This window comes from Podarcis pityusensis (assembly GCF_964106645.2).
Source record: "Podarcis pityusensis genome assembly, chromosome: 7".
NCBI classification, from domain to species: Eukaryota; Metazoa; Chordata; class Lepidosauria; order Squamata; family Lacertidae; genus Podarcis; species Podarcis pityusensis.
Window position 1 is genome coordinate 66,010,872 of NC_138031.1, and position 23,609 is coordinate 66,034,480.

Consider the following 23,609-nt stretch of genomic DNA (forward strand, 5'->3'; position numbering starts at 1 on the left):
GCTAAAGCTGCCTATCCACTAACACACAGTCTTCCAGGTATTCTGCAAGCACTGGTGCATGCTTTTGAATTAAATCTGACACACTAATCTCAATCACAAGCAACAGTAGTCCTTGTGATGGTGAGCCCAACCTCCTGAGATAAGCATTGCTTCAGCTGATGTCAGGAGGCTGGCCCCACCCACCACATGGGCTGCTATTACCTGCGAATAAGGTAGGACCTTGGCAAAGTTGAGGTTTTGTGGACACACTAGAGAAAACACTGGATTGGTTGCCGCTGATAACAAATGTAAGCACCAAAAAGTTAATTTTCAAACCTTTTATTGTCTAAGTTCTGGTCCAAAGTTCTTTCAAGCATTCTATATGACAGATACAAACTTTTACAAGCCAGAGGAATATTTCTTGAATCAGAGTAAACTCACACTGCTGGTATTGTTGAAGAACAAAAGCAACTCAGAGATTGATGGCCCAAAATTCTGCAGGAAACATGTCTTGCAGCAGAAGTTATTGGGGGCTTTGGCACAATTTCCAAAGAAAAGAAATAAGAAATAGCAGTTTTTACGATGAGATGTCTCAGCCCGGTGAATCATGTTCTGCCACTACCCCTGAAAATGAACCAGAATCTTAATTCAGAAAGAATGCTTCTGAAGCAGCTTTGAACAATTATACCTATGAATTAGAGCAAAGATTCAAAGGAACAAAGAACATTTGCTTTATATTCTGTTGAGTCCTTAAAAAAAAATTATGCTGGAGCCTGAGGAATTGGAAGAAGCTTCTAAATGTCCACTGCACAAGTATCCTACAGATCACTCAGAAAAAATTTCTTTATGAAATGTTTCACCTGAAAAAGATGAAATCTTCCCAAAGTCTACTTTTGAAAAGGAATGTGAATTACCGCCATTTATCTTATTAAATGAGATTTACAAAAGCAACTATAACTAAGTTTCACTGAAGCCTGCATAGCCTTACAGATTTTTGCACACTGTCTGTGATGGTGGCAGGAACTGAGCAAAATTTCAGCAGGCTAGCACTCATGCAATGAAATTTGGGTTTGTTTAAAGGGATGTGTTTAAAGCAGGAGAGGCTTAGCCACCATAAACAGGAACTGAGCAGGAAGAGCAAACAGCCTCTCATGTTTTGTGTATTCATGGAGAGATATTTACTGAGACAAAGCAGAGGCATCACCTTGCCAACAAAGGTCCATATAGTTAAAGCTACGGTTTCCCCAGTAGTGATGTATGGAAGTGAAAGCTGGACCATAAAGAAGGCTGATCGCCGAAGAATTGATGCTTTTGAATTATGGTGCTGGAGGAGACTCTTGAGAGTCCCATGGACTGCAAGAAGAGCAAACCTATCCATTCTTAAGGAAATCAGCTCTGAGTGCTCACTGGAAGGACAGATCATGAAGCTGAGACTCCAATACTTTGGCCACCTCATGAGAAGAGAAGACTCCCTGGAAAAGACCCTGATGTTGGTAAAGATGGAGGGCACAAGAAGGGGACGGCAGAGGATGAGGTGGTTGGACAGTGTTCTCGAAGCTACCAGCATGAGTTTGACCAAACTGCGGGAGGCAGTGGAAGACTGGAGTGCCTGGCGTGCTCTGGTCCATGGGATCACGAAGAGTCGGACATGACTAAACGACTAAACAACAACAACAAATTTACTGAGACCTTTTGTACATGCCATAGCAGGTACCAGCAGGACCACTGGCACCCATGGACGCCATGTTTGTGACCCCTGATTTAACATGATGACTGACATGATTTGGCATGATGACTGGGAGTGGTGGGCAAACTATAATCCAAAACCATAGTATGAAGTGGGTTTGCAAAACATGGTTTATGCCAGTGGTGTTTGCTGTAGATGTCTACAATCCTACATTCACTTACCTGGGAGAAACTCCCACTGAGCTCAAAGGGTCACAATTTTGAAGAGACATGTATTGGATCACACAGGAAATTGGCAAACCATAGTTATGGCTATTATTACATTGTCAGCTTACAACCTTGCTGAGAGGATGTAAATCAAAAGTACTTTGCAACTATGGATAGCTTTTGTAAATTTGGAAGCTCAAATCATGATTAATACAAACCAGGGTTCAGCATGATGTCATAATGCAGCTATTGATTTCACCAGAGATATTCAAACTACCAGTATGTTGCCTCTTATTATTACTAATGAGGAACAGACAGACCTTTACGCTGAGAACCAAATGATCTGCTAGCTCATGATACCAACTGTAAGTAAAGTTTAAACTTTATTCACTTTTGATGCAGAGTGATGGAAGCAGGCAAGTCTATATGCACACCAGCTCACAGTTGTGAGCCCCAAACTCTTTGGCTTCAGTTGGACTAATTTTCTCTTCATTTTGATTTGTATACTTACCTAATTGACACTCAAGTTGCTAAGACATTTTGTTCTGCTTGGCAAATGCCTGTAGATGTAATGCCATGCGGCAAAGTTCACAATTGTGTTAGATAATTTACCGTGATCTAAGAGTTTGCATTTTAGTGCATAAAGAACGAGATGAAGGTTGAACTTTTAACATTGATTTTTGAAAGATTGATTTCTTAACCACAATGCTCTATTGGATAGCACTTTTGTTTGTGGGAAAGAAATTACAGTTCTTATGTTTTATGCATGTGTAATTAATCTAAAATAGTTTTACTTTCAGAGAATTTTGTATGGGAATAGTTTAATCTGTTTTTCTAGGGTCAAAAGGGAAATAAGTTAGATAAAGTATTTGAGTCCAGAATATTGTCCTCTGTGATACAGACAAAGCAAAATATTGTTTCAGTGTCATCATCCCTCTCTTACAATATTTCAGAACAAGTGAGAATCAGAACAAATGGGACCTATAACAGTGTATCCTCTCTACAGTCGTTTATTCAAAATAGGGCATCCCACCCCCACCATAAATGAGAGTTTGTGATTTCTCTAACTCTGAGCTTATTTCAGCCCCAAAATAATTTGCTCCCCTCGCCATTGCCTATGCAGTTAAAACCCATCCCATTATATTCATATTGCAGGGGCAACAGCTGTGGCTCAGAGCACATGGGCTATACCAGCCATGCAAAGTAACCCCATACTATTGTACCCATTTTACTGGGAAGAAGTAATAGTAGTATAGGCCAGCTCTGATGTTTAGTCCTGTGAAATATACTTGGAGTCGAGAGTGGATTTCATGCTCTTTATTCAGCTCATAGTAGTGAGGAATGAAAGTTCCCCCAAAATATCTGCTTTATATACATTATTTACACAATGGGCTGCACATGATTGGCTAATTCTGGGATTCTCCTGTAGGCCAATCAGGTTGCGGATTCACTTCCATCTGGAGCTGGATTGGGTGGCTCCTGCGGACCAATCATACTGCTGCATTGTTCTAGGACCAATCAGACTGCTGCAATCTGAATCCTATTGTTTGAGGACCAATCAGACTGCTGCATTTTGGATCCTATTGTTCTAGGACCAATCAGACTGCTGCATTTTGGATCCTATTCAACTCAGTACATAACATCCTGTGTTGTTTATCCTGGGGTGTGGGTGTGTGCACTTTAGGGAAATTGGGGAGGGGTGGCTGTGAAGCTTATTGTTGCAGCAATGCAAGTGACAACAGGTCGAAAGAACTGAGCCTTTCAGCTGCTGATGGAGCAAGATTGTCTAGATGCCAAGTCTATGGATGAACAGCTGTTCATACCTGTTGAGAAACATTGGAGTGCTACACCTGCAATATTAGCTTCTCAGCAGCTAGGGCCACCCAGACCCCATGGCCGATCAATCACCAGATCCACCTGACATGATGGACCAGTTCTCTGCTGCTAGGAACATATTTTTGCACACCACCTCAATCTCTGTGCGGTGCAAGATTACAGGGGTTCCAGGCGCTTACCCAGGGTTCGTGTTACCTTTGGAATGAGGTACAGCAGAGGCGTCTTTAGGATATATGGACATATATAAAACTTGAGCCTATGATGGAGGGGTTCACAGCATTAACACCCCGAGAGGATATTGCTTCTGCCTGGATTCAAAGCAGAGATCAGGCATCGCTCTGTCTTTCTCGCTTCCCAGCCTGCTACACGCAGCTTTTAGTCTGCTGGCTCACATAACTCAAACTCTCCACTCCGGTGGTTTTTCTAACTACCAATTATTTGAGGGAGCCCATTTGCTATCTGGCATAGATCCGCTTCTTTTGTGCCCTTAATGGCCCATTACCTAGGCTATCACCTCACCAGGAAGCTAGCCTGGCTATTCCAGGAAGTTGAATCCTTCCTTATATTTTAACACCTGCTGGATCCAAGGATTAGTAGGGTCTCAGCATACAGTCCACTCTCCCCGCCCCCCAAACTCATAACACTATGTATGCTTGTTTTTGGTAGTAATTACTTTGTCTTCCATCTCCCGGGAGTGTGGGGGGTGGAATCCTGCTGACACAAATGCCTCTGCGAAAATGTACATACGAATGCACTGTTATGATCTGGAGTCTTTTACTTTGTTTCTGTTCCAATGCTATTTTTGTACTAGCGCTCTTTAAAATAACTTTTTTTTTTAATAAAAGAAAATCATTGTTATTCTCATGTTTCTATTCTCAGCTTCCCTGAAAGTTTTGTTTTGTTTTGTTTTGTTAATCTAAACAATGAAACATTGCAAGAAACAAAATAAAATAAATACATCGTACCAAATCCTCTGGCGGTTCTGTGTTTTAAGGGACATGCTCCTTCATATGTTCTGGTCTTGCTGTATGGAGTAGAGAGATCGAACCAATTCCATTTTCATTGTAATAACCCGTCCCAGGAGAATGCAGACTCTCAACGTAGCATATATGTGCCATATAAAATATGAGCTGAAGGTTTGGTTATGGTTGTTTGTTTTAACTGATGCAGTGGAACAGCAGAGGAACTGACATACACCCACTAACAAATCATCTACTACTGTTTTATGAGGGTTGGCATACTGAAACAAACAGTTTCATAGTCTAATTATATCCTCCCTCAAGGAATAAACCTACAGGATAGGATCACATCTATTGGCCCTTGCGACAGCATAGCGAAATTAGCCATCAATTCAAAAGGGCATAGGAGCTGGACATAGCAGATGGCCAGTATGATTGTGCAGAACAAGGCTCAGAAATAAGTAATAAGGTGCAAAGCGTGAGACGGGTACAGATATGCCAACATTCATCACAAATCTTAACCGTGTATTGTCAGCATCACAATCCCTCTTCAGTGTGGATCCCTCCATTATCCACAGATACTCCCTGTAGAAATGTAATGCAAAGGGAGGTAGACTCACATAGACAAATGGGTTCCATATACAGTGGTGCCCCGCAAGACGAATGCCTCGCAAGACGGAAAACCCGCTAGACGAAAGGGTTTTCCATTTCTGAGTTGCTTCGCAGGACGAATTTCCCTATGGGCTTGCTTTGCAAGACGAAAATGTCTTGCGAGTCTTGAGATTTTTTTTCGCTCCCCCCCCCTTTATCTAAGCCGCTAAGCCTTTAATAGCCTTTTAGCAGCTAATCCGCTAAGCTTTTAAGCCTTTAATAGCCGCTAAACCGCTAATAGCGCTAATCCGTTAAGCCGCTAATAGGGTTGCTTCGCAAGACGAAAAAACCGCTAGACGAAGACACTCGCGGAACGGATTAATTTCGTCTTGCGAGGCACCACTGTATTTGCCGTGCTAGAAAAGCACAATGTTGACAACTCCTCCATTAGTCAACAACTCCAAGCACAGAGTGAAGGACAGGGTAAGGCTGGACTACAGAATCACAACTGCATCCTGGCTCAATACCACGTCGTATTGGCATTACCAATGATGTCATAGACATAGCCTGATGCAGTCATGCTAAATTTCAACAAAGTCTATGTATCAAGATGCACAGTGTGAGACTGAAAACTTATGCTCCCGCATAATATAAAGCAAGAAATAAAAGAGAAAATGACAGAACGTTAGCAACGGAAAATAGGTCGCCTGCACAAGAATCTAGGCTGGGAACAGGGTTTGTAGTTCTTTAGCAGTAGTAACCTTTTTTCCTGATAATGATTTGTAATCTTTTTAGACTTGTGCGCATGTGGTTTTGTATATTTCTACTTTTTTAATAAAAGAAATAAACTGTGCACAGGGAAACATTAAGCACACAACAAAAACAAAGTAAAAAAAATAAGCTCTGAGGACATCAGACTCAGAGAAGAGATACAAGGGTTTTGAATGAAGCACATGCTGAGATATAGAAGGAGTACAAGAACAAAGACAAGTAAAAAGAGGTGGGGGGAGAGGTAGGCTAGCCCAGAAAATCCAACATATCCAAATCAGTTATCTTAGACCCAGAGTTAAATCCACCAAGAACAGGGTTGGTTATGTGAAACTCCAGAAAGTAAGTGGCCACAAAATGCCCCTTGGGAAGATTTGGGACAACATGTTGTGGGTGGGAGAGTGGTAACGTCAGCACTAAGCCCCTTTCCTGAAATTTCCAAATCCCCCCCCCCCAAAACACAATTGGGGCAACCCACATCAGTAGCAGTCAGGGATACTATCATGGCTGAACTTTGGGGAGCAGAGGTCCAGGGCCACCCTAGTAGGCAGGATGAGAAAGGGAATCTCCTAGCACAGCAGGGCTGTCTGTCTAGCTAGCTAGCTAGTGAAGAAGCACACATTACTATCTAAAGCATCATAATTGCTACCTTTCTAACTGCACCACTGGTTATAGCCTCACACAGATTTCTGTTAGTCAGTCACCAGCACATGTATGCTAAACCTGATTCAGATGTGACTTACGTTAACTAAACTGGTGCTACTTAAAAGTGGTACAGTGGTACCTCAGGTTAAGTACTTAATTCGTTCTGGAGGTCAGTTCTTAACCTGAAACTGTTCTTAACCACTTTAGCTAACGGGGCCTCCTGCTGCCGCCGCGCTGCCGGAGCACGATTTCTGTTCTCATCCTGAAGCAAAGTTATTAACCCGAGGTAAAATTTCTGGGTTAGTGGAGTCTGTAACCTGAAGCATCTGTAACCTGAAGTACCACTGTACACCTCTACTCTGGAGGGACCCAAAGCTTGATCTGTTTGCAGAGAGAGTAGCGGAGTCTGTAACCTGAAGTGTATGTAACCTGAAGCATATGTAACCTGAGGTACAGCAACCACTAAGAAAAAAAGCCTCAAGCTCCAATTTACAAAGACAAGGGGAGAAGAGGAACAGCAAAACCAGTCAATCTTACAAGCAGCACAAACTTTGGGCCAGTACCCTTCAGGAATTAGGTGATCACTTGACCTTTTCAAAACTGGCCCAACCAGTTAATTAATAAACTTTCAGCAGGAAGTGGGTGAGGTGCACCTGCCAAGGTTGGTTTTCCAAAGCAGAGCCTCAGGCTACAGCCACACTATCCATTTAAAGCACACAGCTTCCCCCAAAGATCCTGGGAACTGTGGGTTGTTAAGGGTGCTGAGAATTGTAGCTCTGTGTATGTGTGTGAAAACTACACTTCCCAGGCTTCTTTGGGGGAAAGCTATGTTCTTAAAATGTTTGGTGCGGATAAAAAAACCCTCAGACTGTGCCACAATCCTAGTATGCGCGCTGACTTACCTGAGAGCGAGTTCCACTTATCACAGTGGGAATTACTTCTGAGTAATAGGATTGCAGTGCCAGTGACATTTGTACAGCACAATCCTCTGTGTGTCCACTTGGAAGCAAAGTGGCTTAAACTAGTCAGAGGTTTGCTGTGGAATCGGTGCTGCTCTTGCACACAAGTTTCTCACACTGTTCACATGACATAATTGTCACCAAAAAGCCACTTTGTACTTTAAAAAGAAGCAGTTAACACAGATTTCCCTTCGCAGTGGAAAATCCATTTAAAGTAAAAACAAAAGCCTGTTTTGCATGCATGCTCACTGCTGTTGTGGAAGCTCTCTCTCTCTCTCTCTTTCTTTTTTGGTGGACAGTTTATCATGTGTGTGGTGATGCTTTGGGAGGCAGTCCCTATTGGTTCACCCTTGCTTCTGTTTGCTCCTCACCTGAGCAGGACTGAGCCATTTTTGCTTCCAGCATCCCAAACAATACAACTATATTAGTTCTTTAAACATATGATGCAGCACAAATGAGCATCTGCTGGTTTATTATTTTCCTTACGGGAGATGAGGTTTCCCAGAAAATAATGGTAGAAAGAATTGTAAAAAGAGATGTGGCCATATTAGTACATCTTGCATAAATAGCACCTGACTCGAAGATACTAATTAGATTTGAAATAAATAAATAAATAAATAAAACCACATTTCTGTGTCTTGCCTCTAAATGGTGCAAGGCAGTCAGGTTATTATATCTTAATTCAAACATGTCCGGGCCTTTTGAAAAAAAAAAATATGCACCTCTAAGAAAGGACAATCAGGATACACACCAAACACATTGCCTCTGATTTCCATTGGGTTTCCCTTATAATCTATCCACAGCCCCTTTCGAACTGAAAGCACCTGAGATACCAGCAATATCAGCCACAGAACAAAAGGTTAGACTTGCACTGCGGTAATATTACGTTGGCACTGCAGGCAGGCAGGCAGCTAGGCTGGTGCAAAGGTACAGGGCTGGGTGCTGCAGGACAGCTCACGTCTGTTCTCAGACGTACTGAATTCAATGGGATTTACTCGAGGTTCACTGAGCGTGCGCAGGACTGCAGCTTAAACCAGTCAGGAGAACACCCCTCTCTATATCTTCTCACAGGAGACTCCGCTCGGTTCTCCGGCTGGGACATACGCAGAGACGGGCGAACAGACGCCGGGTTTGCGTTGGCTGCGACCCACACGACCTATTCCCCCCGCCCCATGCCCCACGAGAAGTCCCCTCACGAACCGCCCGACCGCCTGCCCCGTCCCCGGGCGCTCACGCCGAGGCTCCCCGCCACTTCTGGGGCGCAATTCGCGCCGTTCGCTCCCTCAGGGGTCGAGGGGGCGGGGCCGTCCCGGGCGTCCCCTGCAGGGGGAGCCGGGTGGTCGCGTCGGGTTAGTCCCGCGGCAGCGGCGGCGGCGGCAGCAGCAGGTGCTGCGGCGGAGCAGCCCTCGTTACCTTTACCTCAGGGAGAGGCGGAGCCGTAGGCGGGCTGTGGGTCAGGGGGCTGGGCTTTCAGGTTGCGAGGCGAGCGCTGGAAGAAAGGGCGAGACGAGCGAGGCCTCCCCACTCACCCCACCCCCTTCCCGAGAAAGGGAAGCCGGCCGCCTCCTGAGGAGAGCTGAGGCGACGCGCCACCGAAGAAGGAGAAGGCGCCGCCGCCGCCGCCGCCGCCGCGCAAGGGATTCGTCTCCTTCGGACCCTCCTCGCCGGGCGAGGGGGGAAAACGCCGCCCCCAGGGCCGAAGGAGCCTGATGTGCGGCAACCGGGGCTGGCGAGAGCCCGCGAGGAGCCAGGCGCCGGGTCCTTCCGCGAGCTGCAGCCGCAGTGACCTGAAATGGACCTTTAAAAAATAATAATAGTTCGGATAACCCTCGGCTCCAGGCCGCCCAGCAGAGTCTTGGTGGCCGGCGGGTGTGTGTGTAGGGAGCACGTCGACGGAGACGCGCGAAGGTTATCTGGAGAGGGAAGAAAGGCGGGCAGGGAGTGGCGGAGGATGGGCGCGCCTTGACGCGCGGGGAGGCAAAGGCGGGAGAGACCACCGCTGCCGCCGTCTCCGCGGCGAACCGGACCCCTATGTGCGTGTTGGCGGAGACTCCTGACGGGAAAGCCGCCTCCTCGGATCGCGCCGATCGCCACAGGGTTGCCGGCCATTGGATCGCAGCCGTCGCCGGTACGCGCGGCGCGCCGCCGCCGCCACCAGCAGCAACAGCACCGGCCCCGATCTTCTCTATGTGAGCTTCTCCGGATGGCGATAGACCGGCGACGAGAGGAGGGCGGCGGAGGAGGGCGGCAGCTACCCGAGGAGAACGGCTCTTTGCCGGCCGGGGAGGCGGACCCTGCGGCTGCTGCGGCGACGGCCGCCCCTCCTGCCGGGGGTCTGGCGGCGGAGATCCAGAGCCTGCCTCCGCCTCCGCCTCCTTCCGGGTCGTGCAACCCGCTGCTCTTGGATTACGATGGCTCGGTGCTGCCTCTCCTGGGCGGGCTGGGCGGCGGGCACCAGAAGACCCTCATCCTGCTCACCTGGATCCCGGCCCTGTTCATCGGCTTCAGCCAGTTCTCGGACAGCTTCCTCTTGGTGCAGCCTGTCTCTTGGTGCAAGGGCACGGATGGGCAGGGCAACTGGACGGGGCACCCGCACCTGCCCGCTGCTGCTCGGGGCCTCGCCACCAGCCCCAGCTACAACCACAGCAGCAGCTACAGCAGGGGGATGCTGGCGGCGCCAGAACTGCCCACCCCCGAGGGGAAGAACGACAGTTACTGTGACTGTAGCGAGAGATATCACCGGATCTCGGCTGGCCTTCAGCAGAACATAGTCAGCAAGGTAAGCACTCATAATGTACATGTCTGAAGCTGCCCTAAACTGCCCAGTAGCAGCTGGGTCAGGACTGAGACGTTTGTTCGTCCCAGCCCTGGCACCTGTGACCCTTTTAACTGGGAGTGAACCTGGCACCTGCTGCATGCAGACTCTTTGCCCTGCAACTGAGCTGTGCGCTGGACTGAGGCAAGAGGGTACAGTTTCAGTTGCAGAGCTGCAAAGGACTCCGGAGAGGGCATCTGGTGCAGGGATCAGTTTGTGCCCAGGTCTCAGTCTCTGAGTTGCCTTGCCATGCAAAGCCACCTGGTTTAGATTGCAAAAAGTTGCCTTCTGCGTGGAGGAGGCAATGTTTGGGCCAATGAGTGTCCAACAGCATGCAAAGTATGTAGTCCAGCCCCTCTGCTGAAATGCCAGTTCTGGTGGGCATGCCAAATAACCGTGTGGCGCTGGGGAGAAGGACATGTAAATGTTATGCTACTTGGGGAGAAGGCATTTTGGCAGTATCTTGTGTGGCCAACGCTGCCGTCTAAACTGGCCTTTGAATATGTGAATCAATGAAGGGGAAAGGACCTCTGAGCAGATTCCAGGTCTCTTTCTTTCAATGCAGCTCATCTCCTTGTGTTGAGGATTGAAGTTCTTTGATACTGGTTGTGAGAGTGTGGTGGAGATGATGTTGGGGTTGAGCAGCAGCGTGAATCAAGTGGAACCCATGAGTATAAACTTATTCTGAAGGGTGTGTTGTAAGGGTTGGAATGCAGGAATATCTTTCCCTAGTGCATTCAGTGATGTCATGTAAGGACATCCCAGGAGTGTCGTCTGGTCTTGCTAGAGAAAGAGCAGGCCTAATCTTTATTGTCTCCAGCCCATAAAATACTGCATTTGTTTTCATGGTCCTTTACAACTCCCAGTGACCCAATTTTAATACAAGCGGTTACAACACTCTGCTTTTGAACAGCAACAGTGTTGGGTAAATGTTTTCCCCCCTGTGATAAAGTGTCTGTACTCTTACCCTCTGAATCACATGCTACTGAAACATTCTTTTGCACTGCCTGTACAAGTGTGTCTAGATGTGGATTCCATTGTGTACATTTCTCAGTCAGGAGTTGCGGCCATTGCTGACACCCATGATATTTCTGTAATGAATTACTCACAACAAATAGAGCATCCCTGTACAGTAATGTGACTTGAGGCATTTGCCAGTGGGAGGCAAGTTGGAACAAGGTTAGCTTACAATTTGAGGCAATTCAGTTCAGTAGGTCTTTCTTATGAGTAAATCTGCTTAGGACTGTACTGTATTGAGACAGCTTGCTATCCACAGTGTATGATAAGAAAGCGCTGGAGCTTTAGGGGTGCTAGAATAACTCTTTTCTAGTTATGGCTGCAGCGATATTTGCATGTAACACTAAACCATAGTTGGGTTTGTGCACTTATACTCTCACCCCCTTATCCTCTGATGTGCTCATGTGAAGAAAATTGGAAGCTTTCACTTCCATTTTCAGCTAAATATGATAACTCATTCTCCCCAAATCTGGATAAACTGTGGTTAGTGTTATCTAGTTTCACTGCTCTATAGTCAACTTCAAACCACAGTTACTGACCCTGGCTTCTTTCGCTAATCACCATTTCTTTCTTTCTTTTTTAATTAAAGCAATTTTCCAATATTTACCTAACATTACCACAGTTTTGTCAATTATACAGATTCCAATTAACATCAAAACAATTCCAGTTAATTCAAAATTTATACAATTTAATCAAAGTGGTTTCCAGCGCTCCTTAATCAGTGTTTTTTGTCCAGTTCTTATATGGCTGCGGTTCATATTTTTTTATTAACATCTGATTACATTTCAGTTGATATATTGATCATTAAGATAACAGCTGCATTTTTAGCAATTACTATGTGTGTTAATGCCTTATCTATCATTCCATAGGATTTCAAATGAGGTGCTCTAATCATTTTCCTTTTCTCTGTGTGTGTCCGTCTGAATATGTAAATATATAAATAAATATATAAATTCCTCCAGTTGCTGTTGTCTCTCAGCGTAGCTGGGATGGGGCTATAATCCCGGAGAATCCTCAAAATATCTCATTAGCTCCCTCCCATCATGCTCTCATCTCACTGCTTGGTGCTTCTGGACAACAACATACTCCAACAGTCCAGTCTTTGTCACTACTCAGTCAACATCTAGAAATTCCCACAGCCTGAGAAAGAGGGATCCAACTTCTGCCACAAGGGATTGTTTCTATTTTAGACATAACAAGAAACCACCGTTAGTTTAAAAGGGAGCTGAAAACTTCCAATCTCTTTGTGGCTGTGGCAGAGCAAGGATGGAGGAAGCTCATTCATTTAACACTAAACCATGGCTTGGCATTGTGTGCAAGTCAGGCTACACAGTGGTACCTCAGGTTACAGATGCTTCAGGTTACAGACTCCGCTAACCCAGAAATAGTACCTCGGGTTAAGAACTTTGCTTCAGGATGAGAACAGAAATAGTGGGGTGGTGGCGCGGCGGCAGCGGGAGGCCCCATTAGCTAAAGTGGTACCTCAGGTTAAGAACAGTTTCAGGTTAAGAATGGACCTCCAGAATGAATTAAGTTCTTAACCCAAGGTACCACTTTAATCTGAAAATTGCTACGGGCTGTGAGAACTCCTCTGTAGTGTGCACACATTTCTTTTGTATTTCTGTTTTTATTTCTTTCTGTCTTACATTTATATACCACTTGATTCCCCCAGGGAGTTCAAGGTGGTGTTTATAGTTCTCCCCTACTCACTTTCTCTTCACAACAACCCTGTGAGGCAAGTCAGGCTGAGAGACAGTGACTGACCCAAGGTTACCCAGTGAGCTTCATGGCTGAGTGGGAATTCAAACCTTGGTCTTTCAGGTTGTAGTCAAACACACTAACCATTGCACCACACTGACCCTAGTTGAACAGGCATTGCAGCATTTCTAAAACAATACCAAAAACCTGTTTATCAGAGCTGGAATGAGGATTAATGTTCTACACACCATGAGCAATAACTTACCGTATCTTTCAATGACTTCTGTAACTCTCTGAGGCTGTAAGCTGGTGCTTGCGATGGTAGTCTGTCCCACTGGACTCTATGGGGCTTACTAATAAGTAGACTTGTGCAGGATTACACTGTGAATAAAATATCCTATTCTCTCATTTAAATGTATGTTAAACAGGTTGCTTGTTTCATAAAGGCCGCCAGCTGTAAAGCTCTGAGGTAAATAAACTGAAATTATCAGCTGCATCATTCCCTCTAACTTGGCTGGTTCTGTATCTATCATTATGTAATCAAATGGGGTTTGTCCAAAAACAGGATGGGAGCTTTTGCATACTTGGAGAACTCATTGGAAGTGCATTACTTTTTGTATCTGCCAAAGACCTATGCTGAGTGACTTTCAGGACATACAGAATAGTTCATGGTGCCTGAACCATGAACTATTGAAGGTGCTAGTTTTGGAGGTGGGGTTGAGATGAGGCCTGCTTGAACCCCTAACAGTTTACAATATCCTGGAGAAGGGGACTAGGTTCTGAGGGATGCCATGATATTATGGCCACTTTCAAGAAGGGGTTGAAGGAAATGGACACCTTTTTCATTTCCACTCTCCAGAAACCTCACCCGACCTCTATAGCAAATTTTTCAGGGTCATAGCTGGTGCTTGTTCCTTCTACAGCAGATGGAAGTTGCAGAAAGGTGTGAAAGAAAGCTTTCCCCTTCTCTCCCATCTCGCTTCCTCCCACCCCACCCCACCCACACCCGCTCCTAGCCCTGAACAGCATTGCATGGTTCCTGTTGTAGGATGGCTAGACAGGAAGAGCATTATTGCCAGGGCTGGAGATACGCTGCAAGATTTTGTTGCACTTGTATTTTCCATATTTACTAATTAGTGTGGGTGCCATATCGCCCTTTGCCTTTGCAGACAACTCATTTGCCCTAATAATAGGTTTGGAGGGTACTTTCCTACCTACTGCCTTCCCAGTGTTACTGTAGTAAACAACTGCAGTGTAAAATGAAACTGTTACATCATCATCATCATGGTAGTTCCCTTAATCCCAAACACCCAAAGCTCAGCAAAACTCATTCCTCCTGGAAACTGTGCGTTTGGATTAACTGTGCTGTGAACTAGGTATGCAGTAATCAAGTGACTACGGTCTTGCTTTCTCTTGCCACCAACACTGGCTGAAAACCGTTTCAGCTTCCCTTTAAAGTGTGTGAAGGGTCCATCATACCTGCTTTTAAAACAAAGGGTGTGTGTGGAAATGTGTGTATTGAGTAAGACATCTTGATATTGTTACAGCCGCAATGTTTCCAAATGCCGTAATTGGCAGACGCCACATTCCTGCTAATCCTGCTAATCCAAGTAATGATGCTGTTTTCTCCATTGGCTAAACCATTAAAAAAATCACAGATGTGGTGCTTGCCAGCACAGGCATGGCAGAAAAAGATGGTTCCTTATTATAAGGGATCCCCTCAAAGCCTTCATCAAATCACTACTCACCTCTCTATACACAGGTGTAAGAACATAAGAGCCTGCTGGATCAGGCCAATGGTCTATCTACTCCAGCATCCATATTACAGGGTTGTAGCCAACCAAGTCGTACTCATAGTAGACTTGTTGAAATTAATAGATAGGTAATAATAACAACAATAATAAATCTCATCCCGGGGGGCGGAGGGAGGAAATGGCACCTAGACATTCTGTTGTGGTGACTGTAACCTAGGTTTAAGTGCCATTAGGCAATTAGCTTACATATCTGAGTTTCTAGCACTGTGTGGATAAGACAATCCTAAAGTAGCTTAACAAATACCCTGACTTGATATAAGACAGCTTTCTATGTTCTTAGCTTTTATAGCAAGGGTGAGGTGATTGGGGGCTCAAGCAGTTTTAGAAGATCCCTCTGTTCTGAGATCTTCCCTATCATCCTAATCCCAGATAAGGCTCTCTGAATGTGGTTACACTTTCTCCTTTGTCATTCCTCACTTATTTTAGGACTGCACCCAGGCATTCAGAACAGGTTCTTGAAGATGACCCCTCCCACAAATTAAATTGTCACCTGCAGTCATTAGGGATTGAACATGATTAAAAAAAACCCGAGTTACTCAAACAAATACATAGAAAAAGAGCTGATAATATGGTTTGGAACTGTCAATGGGTTTATTTAATCACAGGTCTAGGTTGAAGTCCTGACACTGCGTTATAACTCAAAGCTTGTAATGCGATGTCGCAGTAAATCTCTTGCTCTAGATTAATCTTGTCTGTGTTTCTTTAAAGAAACATTTAATTGTGTTTGGAATTACTTCTGAAACTTCATACCTTCCTTTGGCATTATATTCTTGGACGAGGTAATGTGCTCATGGGGCACTGAAGGTCCTGGCTGTTAAGCTACGCCTTTGGTTTGTAAGCCGCTTTGATCAGTATTAGAAAATGAGATGTATAAGCTAATTGCCAAATGGCACCTTAAACCTAGGTTATGGTCACCACAACGAAATGTTCTAGGCACTTTATTTCTTCTTGTTAGTTGGATTTCATTTTTATACCACTTTATATTTTAAAGGAAACACCTCAAAGCAGTTTTCAACACAATAAAACAAAATATAGAATAAAACAAATTCAAGCTTCAAGGAAAATAAGTGACATTTTGCTTTTCCTATATGAAATATACTGGAGTCGAGTGTGGATTTCATGCTCTTTATTCAGCTCATAGTAGTGAGGAATGAAAGTTCCCCCAAAATATCTGCTTTATATACATTATTTACACAATGGGTCGCACGTGATTGGCTAATTCTGGGATTCACCTGTAGGCCAATCAGGTTGCAGATTCACTTCCACCTGGAGCTGGATTGGGTGGTTCCTGTGGACCAGTCATACTGCTGCATTGTTCTAGGACCAATCAGACTGCTGCATTCTGAATCCTATTGTTCTAGAACCAATCAGACTGCTGCTTTTTGGATCCTATTCAACTCAGTACATAACACTATATTTATTTATCTACTTAATATATATAACCTATTTACCTACTTAATTTATATAGCAGAAGTACTCTTGGAAGCCACTTAAGTCACAGCCACTTAAGCTACCTCACAGGGTGGTTGTAGAGATTAGCAGGTGGGATGTAATTGCAGTAATAAGCTCTTCTGCTTACCTGCTTAAAAAAAGGCTGGAGAGGCTAGCCAGATGGAGATGTCAGTCAATTGGACCTGTGCCAGTAGCAAAACACGTTTGGTGCCTGGCTAATTTCTAACACTGTTTGAGATTCATTTGAATGAAAAGTGACACAGAAAAACAATAAATCAAATCAAGTCTCAGAGACAAATTGTGTATTCATTAGAGCTAGCTATCCCACACAGGATTGCGGATTGATATCTTAGAGCAATATAGAGGAAACAGTTGCTGTTATTTCTTCACTAGGAGTGAAATAGAATGACATAGGAAATATAACTGTGAAGAGCTAGCAGTCCATTGCTGTTGCTGTTCTACTTCTCAAGTCCAAACGTCTAGTGAGCCTAGGCTGTAGTCCTATATACACTTAGCTGGGAATATGTCCCATTCAATTCAGTAGGACATACTTCTGAGTGATGTATAGAACTCCAGTGTGAGACCCACTGGGCATTATTATTACAGCCATGTATTTAAGCACTAGCCTGGTCAAGGTGAAGGGACCCCTGACCAACTCTGGGGTTGCGGCGCTCATCTTGCTTTATTGGCCGAGGGAGCCAGCGTACAGCTTCCGGGTCATGTGGCCAGCATGACTAAGCCGCTTCTGGCGAACCAGAGCAGTGCACAGAAACACCGTTTACCTTCCCGCCAGAGTGGTACCTATTTATCTACTTGCACTTTGACGTGCTTTCAAACTGCTAGGTTGGCAGGAGCAGCACCGAGCAATGGGAGCTCACCCCGTCGCAGGGATTCGAACCACCGACCTTCTGATCGGCAAGTCCTAGGCTCTATGGTTTAACCCACAGTAGCCATAGGCAAAAGAGAACTTGTATGCAGATGAGTGAGTAGGGTGGTGGAGGAGGGATGGCACAATCTGGCCCTCTTCTGTGCCCAGCATAGAAACCAAGCTGCCTGCCTGAGGAGGTGTAGTGATCTGCTTCAGGCGGGATGGAGCTCTCTGTCCCATATCTTCCAGGAATCAGCAGGCTAGTGAACTTTACTTTTGCAGGCAGGCAACATTTTTTAATTTTGCTTATTTATAAGGCCTTATTAGATCACCAACAACAACTCTTAACAGCAGTGTACCCCACTAACATCCTTCATCGAATGAACTACTGTATGGACCATTGAGGTCCTAGTACCGTTCAGTGGGGTTAAATATATCAATCTATATTTTACAGGGTTGAAAATAATTTGGCATTGGGTACAGAAAGAAGGTCTCTTCCTGCAGAACTTGCTGTCAGTCAGGGCAGCTGTTTAGAAGAATTGCACTTAAAAACAACAATAACCTGAAGAAGAATTGCAGTAAAACAACCCCAAACTTCACTATTAAACATTTATTGAGTTCCAAGAGTACACTAGTTATTTCACAGATCATAGAATGACATGGTTCCTATCCAGTGGGTTTACAATCTGAGCAACAACTCTATCATGATTGCGAGACGGTGGTCGTCTTCTTCCTTCCCATAAATATTTATGGGAGAATTGGGGATTCTAATTAATTTAGAGCAACGGCATCCATTACTGCAAAATTACAGTTTTATCCTATGCAAAGTAGGATTATAGATTAAGCAAATGGCTAATGACCATGAGGATAACAAGTCATATCTGTGATGTTTTTTTAAAGAAAAGATTCTAAGAATTTTCCAGGTTTTACATGCATATGGTTATTGGCATGACAATAAGATGTATCAGTCTGAAGACATGGATTTACTGCTGAGTCCCCCTGAACACTTTGTTTTACCGTATTTGGTTCATTTCAGTCTTATTGACTGTGGGGAGCTACATGAAAGTTATTTTATTTCAAGAGTGCTTACAGAGCTGGCACCAACTCTTTCAGGACCAAGTGCATATCAAAATATGTAATCTGTCATGCTTTGCATAGCACACATTCTAATGACTCAGTCCACAACTCAATTAAGCCACAGTCCTGGGAATTAAACCCATTTGCAGCACTCTGTTGACTACATTTATTTGAAAGTCTCATTTATTACATTCTTTTCAGTCTGTTTTTTTTTTAAGCTAACATATAGTGCAATGGTCTTTAAACCTTCAGATGATTCTGGCCATGTAGATTAGCCGGCCAAAGAAACCTTGTGTATTATTGCAGAGGATTCTGGGATGTGTTGTGCAGCAGTGCTGTTCAATCCTGGGTCCCCGGATGTTATTGGACTACAACTCCCATCAGCCTTGACCATTGACTAAGCTGACTGGTGATGATGAGAGCTGTAGTTCTCCAACAATGGGGAACCCAAGATGGAAGAATGCTGTTCTACAGTATTCTCAGTTTATGTAGGACAGTGGCAAGACAATAGTGAGCTTCACAGGTGTGAATGAGCCTTGGAACCCACCCAATATTTTCCGGTAGTTATACCTTGCAGCAGAAGAAAAGCAGCGACGGAAGAAGCTTTTGTTCAGGAGATTACTGGAGGAGTAATGTGAGAGCAATACCAAGCATGCTTAAGATAATAGCCCTAGTTATGTGCAAGTACACAGGTAGACAGAAATAAAACAGAATCCAGCAAATGGTTCTCTTGAACAAGCCCTCTTGAAGCTAATGGGAGATGGCCAACTTCTGTTCACTGAAATCACGTTTTGCATAGAGCAGGTGTTCATTCAGTTGCCTCCGTTAGAGTAAAGAGAAGAAGAAGAGTTTGGATTTGATATCCCGCTTTATCACTACCCGAAGGAGTCTCAAAGCGGCTAACATTCTCCTTCCCAGATAGCATAGTGTATCTTACATCAACCCTGTGACATAGGCCAGTTCTACCATCACTCCTGTTTGTGAGTGATTTGGGAGCCTCCCCCCACGACAAATGCTTATCTGAGATTTGGACCAGAGACTTGGACCAACATGTAACCTCTAATGTATAACCAGTTCTAGTTAAGATAGAACCATCTCCTTGTGTAAGTCTGTTTCAGTGATTGGGAGAATGGAACCAACTGAGTGATAGTTTTGACAGCACATTCAAGAACTGATAAGTCTTTTGGGCCAGTCGCAGTCACTGTATATTTAATAGGGAAAAATGTTTTCAGGTTTCGTGACTCCTAGAATTGTAGGATTGGAAGGGACCGCAGGGTTCATGAGCATGAGTTTTAGAGTCTCATGCTTTACCAACTGAGTTATCATTACTATCTTGGCTTCTGAAAATTAGCTATGAATACCAAAGGAAAATTAAAGTAGATATTCGGTGTACGCTTTGGAGTGATTCGAGTTCCTATGAGTTGTGTATGCCAAGGGCTGTACCCATGATGGAGAACTACCTAAGGATCCAGTTAATTCTGCACCTTCCACTGTTGCAGGAACATTGTTTGCTTGTCAGGGTAGAAACATTTAGTGCAATCAAATGTTTAATGTTTTGTCTTTGTACCGGAATGTGCCCACGCAACTGCTGAGAAAGCATTTAATTTCTGTGTAATTCAGTGGTCAGTCTTTTCCTCCTTCCTTTAATGGAGTCAGATTGTAAATATAGTGCTGGGTGATATAGCAGTATGGGTTTTTTTAAGTGCAGTGTATGCCACGCAGCAATTATCACCCGTCTTCTTAAAATAGCCTTTTCTATTTCAGCTTGCACTTTGTATAAAGGTTTTGAGGAAAGACAGCAATTTTATCTCTTTCAAAACGTTCCTAAATAGGATCTAAATTTAGAAGATGTTTGAGTAAATACCATTTTTTGGTCTTCAGCTTGTCCTTTTATTACCCTCATTTCTGGCTGCTTGGCTTTTGAAACAGTACTCCGTTCGCCCCCACTCCCCCCAGTACGGTACATATGAACTCAATAATCATTTGTTGCAGGAGATTAAGGAATTTTAATACAAATGCAGCACTTCTGTTTTGGAAAAAAATCACATTTTTCTACCACTCAAAAGAATATTAATTAACTATGCTAACCTGTTGTCCTTCATGCCCCAATACCAATCAAATATTTATTGTGGCCAGCCAATGCTTAAAGAAAGGAGGAACTGTTAAAAATAATAATCTCAACCTCAGAAGAAGAAAAAGTGACAGGTTAAAAGCAGGCAACCATAGCGGTCAAGGAGATATTACAACATTCAGATATATTGCCACCTGTTCAGTAATGGATTGGTTAGACCCCTTTAGGAAGATACTTAAAAGGGGTCCCTAATGATCGACTAGGGACTACCTCATGGGGGGGATTTATGCATTTTCTGACCCCTTGAAAGAATTTACAGTTTAAAAACAGCAATAACACATGGGAGACTGTTTCAGGCTTTAAATTATTACAAGAACAGCACCTGTCCTGGAAGGAAACTTTTGCAAAACTGCCACCTAGGATCTTGGAGGGTAAAATTATTATCTGGGATGGCTTGAAAAGAGGACTAGACAAATCCACAGAGAATAAGGCTAGCAGAGGGTACTAGCCACAAAGGATATATGCCACCTCTATGGTTGAAGGCAGCAATGCTTCTGAATACCAGTTTCTCGAAAGCCAAGAAAGGTAGAATGCTCTTATATTTGAGTTTTCCATAGGCTTCTGGTTGGCCACTGAGAAGAGGGTGCTGGACTAGAAGGGTCATTATCCTGAGCCAGCAGCCTCTGTGTTCTTAAAACTCTAAAGCATGCCAACAAAACTGTTCCTCTGTACAGTGGTACCTCAGGTTAAGTACTTAATTCGTTCCGGAGGTCCGTTCTTAACCTGAAACTGTTCTTAACCTGAAGCACCACTTTAGCTAATGGGGCCTCCTGCTGCCGTCGTGCCGCCGGAGCACGATTTCTGTTCTCATCCTGAAGCAAAGTTATTAACCTGAAGCACTATTTCTGGATTAGCAGAGTCTGTAACCTGAAGCGTATGTAACCTGAGGTACCACTGTACTTGGGTATTAGCAGCGGTGTAGCAACCCCCAGCACCTGGAGTGGATCGAACTTTTTATGTTTAGGGCAGCCGCCGATTTCAGAGACGGGAAGTGGCTCCACCCCCCTGCAGCGCCCGAAACACCCAGCAACCGCCGTACTGCCCTCAAGCTCTCCTGCTGCCCAGGATCCCAATCCTTGATGCACAACAGCCACTGTGCTGCAGTACAGACCCCTGTGGTGCCCTACAGCCCCCACCACAGTGTGGACTGTCCCGCTGCCCCACTCCTGGCTAGCTACACTTCTCGGTATTGGGTACCGGTAGATATGGTTTACATTTATTAGAGGCCAGCCAAGCCAGGCCCAGCAAGTGCAGTGAACATGGCCCAGATTGCACACCTCGTATTGAGTTCTGTGGGCTGTATAAATGTTGCAGGTCAAGTGGAATAGTGCCTATGAAATCACTTCCACAGAAAAAAGAAGATCCTCAGTCCCACTGCTGTTTTTTCAACTTGGGTTTGTTTTGTTTTTGTACATTTGAAGGTTGAGCACGATTCTGCGCAGGAGAACTTGGATAGTACTCAACGCAAGCCATAGCTTGCTCACTGTACCCTGCCCAGGGACAGTAGTTCTACCCATGCCATTTTGGGTTGGCTTTACTTTTTTCCAAAAACAAATTTAATCTAGTTATTTGAAGGCTCAGCTTTCTGTTTTTTTAAAACATGTATATTTAAAAAAACCCAGTTATTTGAATGCTCTGCATCTGCCATACCTGTATTCACTGTTTTGTTTTGTTGTTTAAAAAGCAGCCAGTGGTGTTTTATCTGCCACTTCAAACATTACGCCTTCCCCCACTCCATTGTGTAGGGATAGGATATTGTGTTACTGGAGCTGGAGGCATGCCAGGAAGAGAATGGAGACAATTATACTTATTTTTTTTAAAAAATTACTGGAAGGACTTTTTTCCCTCTTTTGTTTGCTTGCTTCACTCCATTATGTGTTCCGTCCTTGGCACAATTGTTCTCTGCTGCACACAAAATTGTTCCTTCCTTTCCCCCCCTGCGCAAAACTGCATGGTTAATTAAACTTGTTAGTTTTCTGATTTCCAAAATATATCTGCAGTGAGCCTTGCTATATGCAGTTGGGAACTAAGAGAAGGGCTGGAAGAAAACTCTGATAAAAACTTGCTGCTATGGAGGAGAAGCTGCCTGCCACCCAATAGTGGATCACAGGGTCATTTCTAGTAGGCAGCCAATGACTTGCTGATTGCTAGGATTCTTATAAAGGCTGTTCATTTATTAGTTACATTAGGTAAGGTAAAAACTAAAGGACCCCTGGATGGTTAAGTCCAGTCAAAGGCGATTATGGGGTTGTGGCGCTCATCTTGTTTCAGGCCAAGGGAGCCGGCATTTGTCCACAGACAGCTTTCTAGGTCATGTGGCCAGCATGACTAAACCGCTTCTGGTGCAATGGGGCACTGTGATGGAAACCAGAGAGCATGGAAACGCCATTTACCTTCCTGCCACAGCAGTACCTATTTATCTACTTGCACTGGCATGCCTTCGAACTGCTAGGTTAGCAGGAATTAGGACAGAGCAATGGGAGCTCACCCTGTCGCACGGATTCAAACCGCTGACCTTCTGATGAGCAAGCCCAATAGGCTCAGTGGTTTAGAACACAGCGCCACCCGCTCCCTCTATTAGTTACATTACATTGCATTCCACCTTTCCTCTCAAAGGAGGATATGTAGGACGAGGTGTACCTTGATCTGATCTAGTAGGGTACTTCTTGTGTTCTTGAGGAAGAGTGCATGCTGATGATCACGGAACACAGATCTCTAAACTGTTAAGGCACTGTAGGGAAACTTTATCCTCTCTGTCTGGGCCTCAGGACTCTCCTTAGGACAGACCCACTCTCTGCAGGCCACACCCCTCATTTACCTTTTACATCACACTTCTGAGTGCTTTTTGCCTGGCTGGGATGTGTCTTTGAACTCTAATACCTCTTTACTTGTCTGGATGGAGGCTGGATGATTTGGGATTATTGTGAATGGATTTTGATGTGGAAGGGTTGTAAGACCAGCTCAGTTCTGGTGCTCCAAAGCTGCACTCCATCAGGGGTGGCCCAGGACATTTTGCTGCCTCCCACTTATAAATCTGGGGCCCTCCTGCACCCACACTTCCAGGCCCCCCCCCCGACTGCACTATTGTCTGCAATTGCACTCACACG

At 44.5% G+C, this 23,609-nt stretch overlaps 1 protein-coding gene and 1 long non-coding RNA gene across 4 annotated transcripts in view; one reads left to right on the forward strand and one right to left on the reverse strand.

Moving 5' to 3' along the window:
- Positions 1-302: 302 nt before the first annotated feature.
- On the reverse strand, positions 303-9,141 carry LOC308482201. The gene is made up of 2 exons (XR_013989144.1): positions 9,050-9,141; positions 303-603 (listed from the first exon to the last, which is right to left on the reverse strand). It is a non-coding gene; the product is annotated as an uncharacterized lncRNA (long non-coding RNA).
- The window catches only part of SLC22A23 (solute carrier family 22 member 23), a 107,402-nt gene continuing 92,883 nt past the window's right edge, over positions 9,091-23,609 (forward strand). For 2 of the 3 annotated variants that reach the window (XM_081014800.1, XM_081014798.1), the window contains exon 1: positions 9,091-10,409. In XM_081014800.1, coding sequence (XP_080870926.1) covers positions 9,834-10,409 — 576 coding nt within the window. In that variant the 5' untranslated portion in view covers positions 9,091-9,833. The remainder of the gene's footprint in view (positions 10,410-23,609) is intronic. The other variant, XM_081014799.1, reaches the window with a different exon arrangement.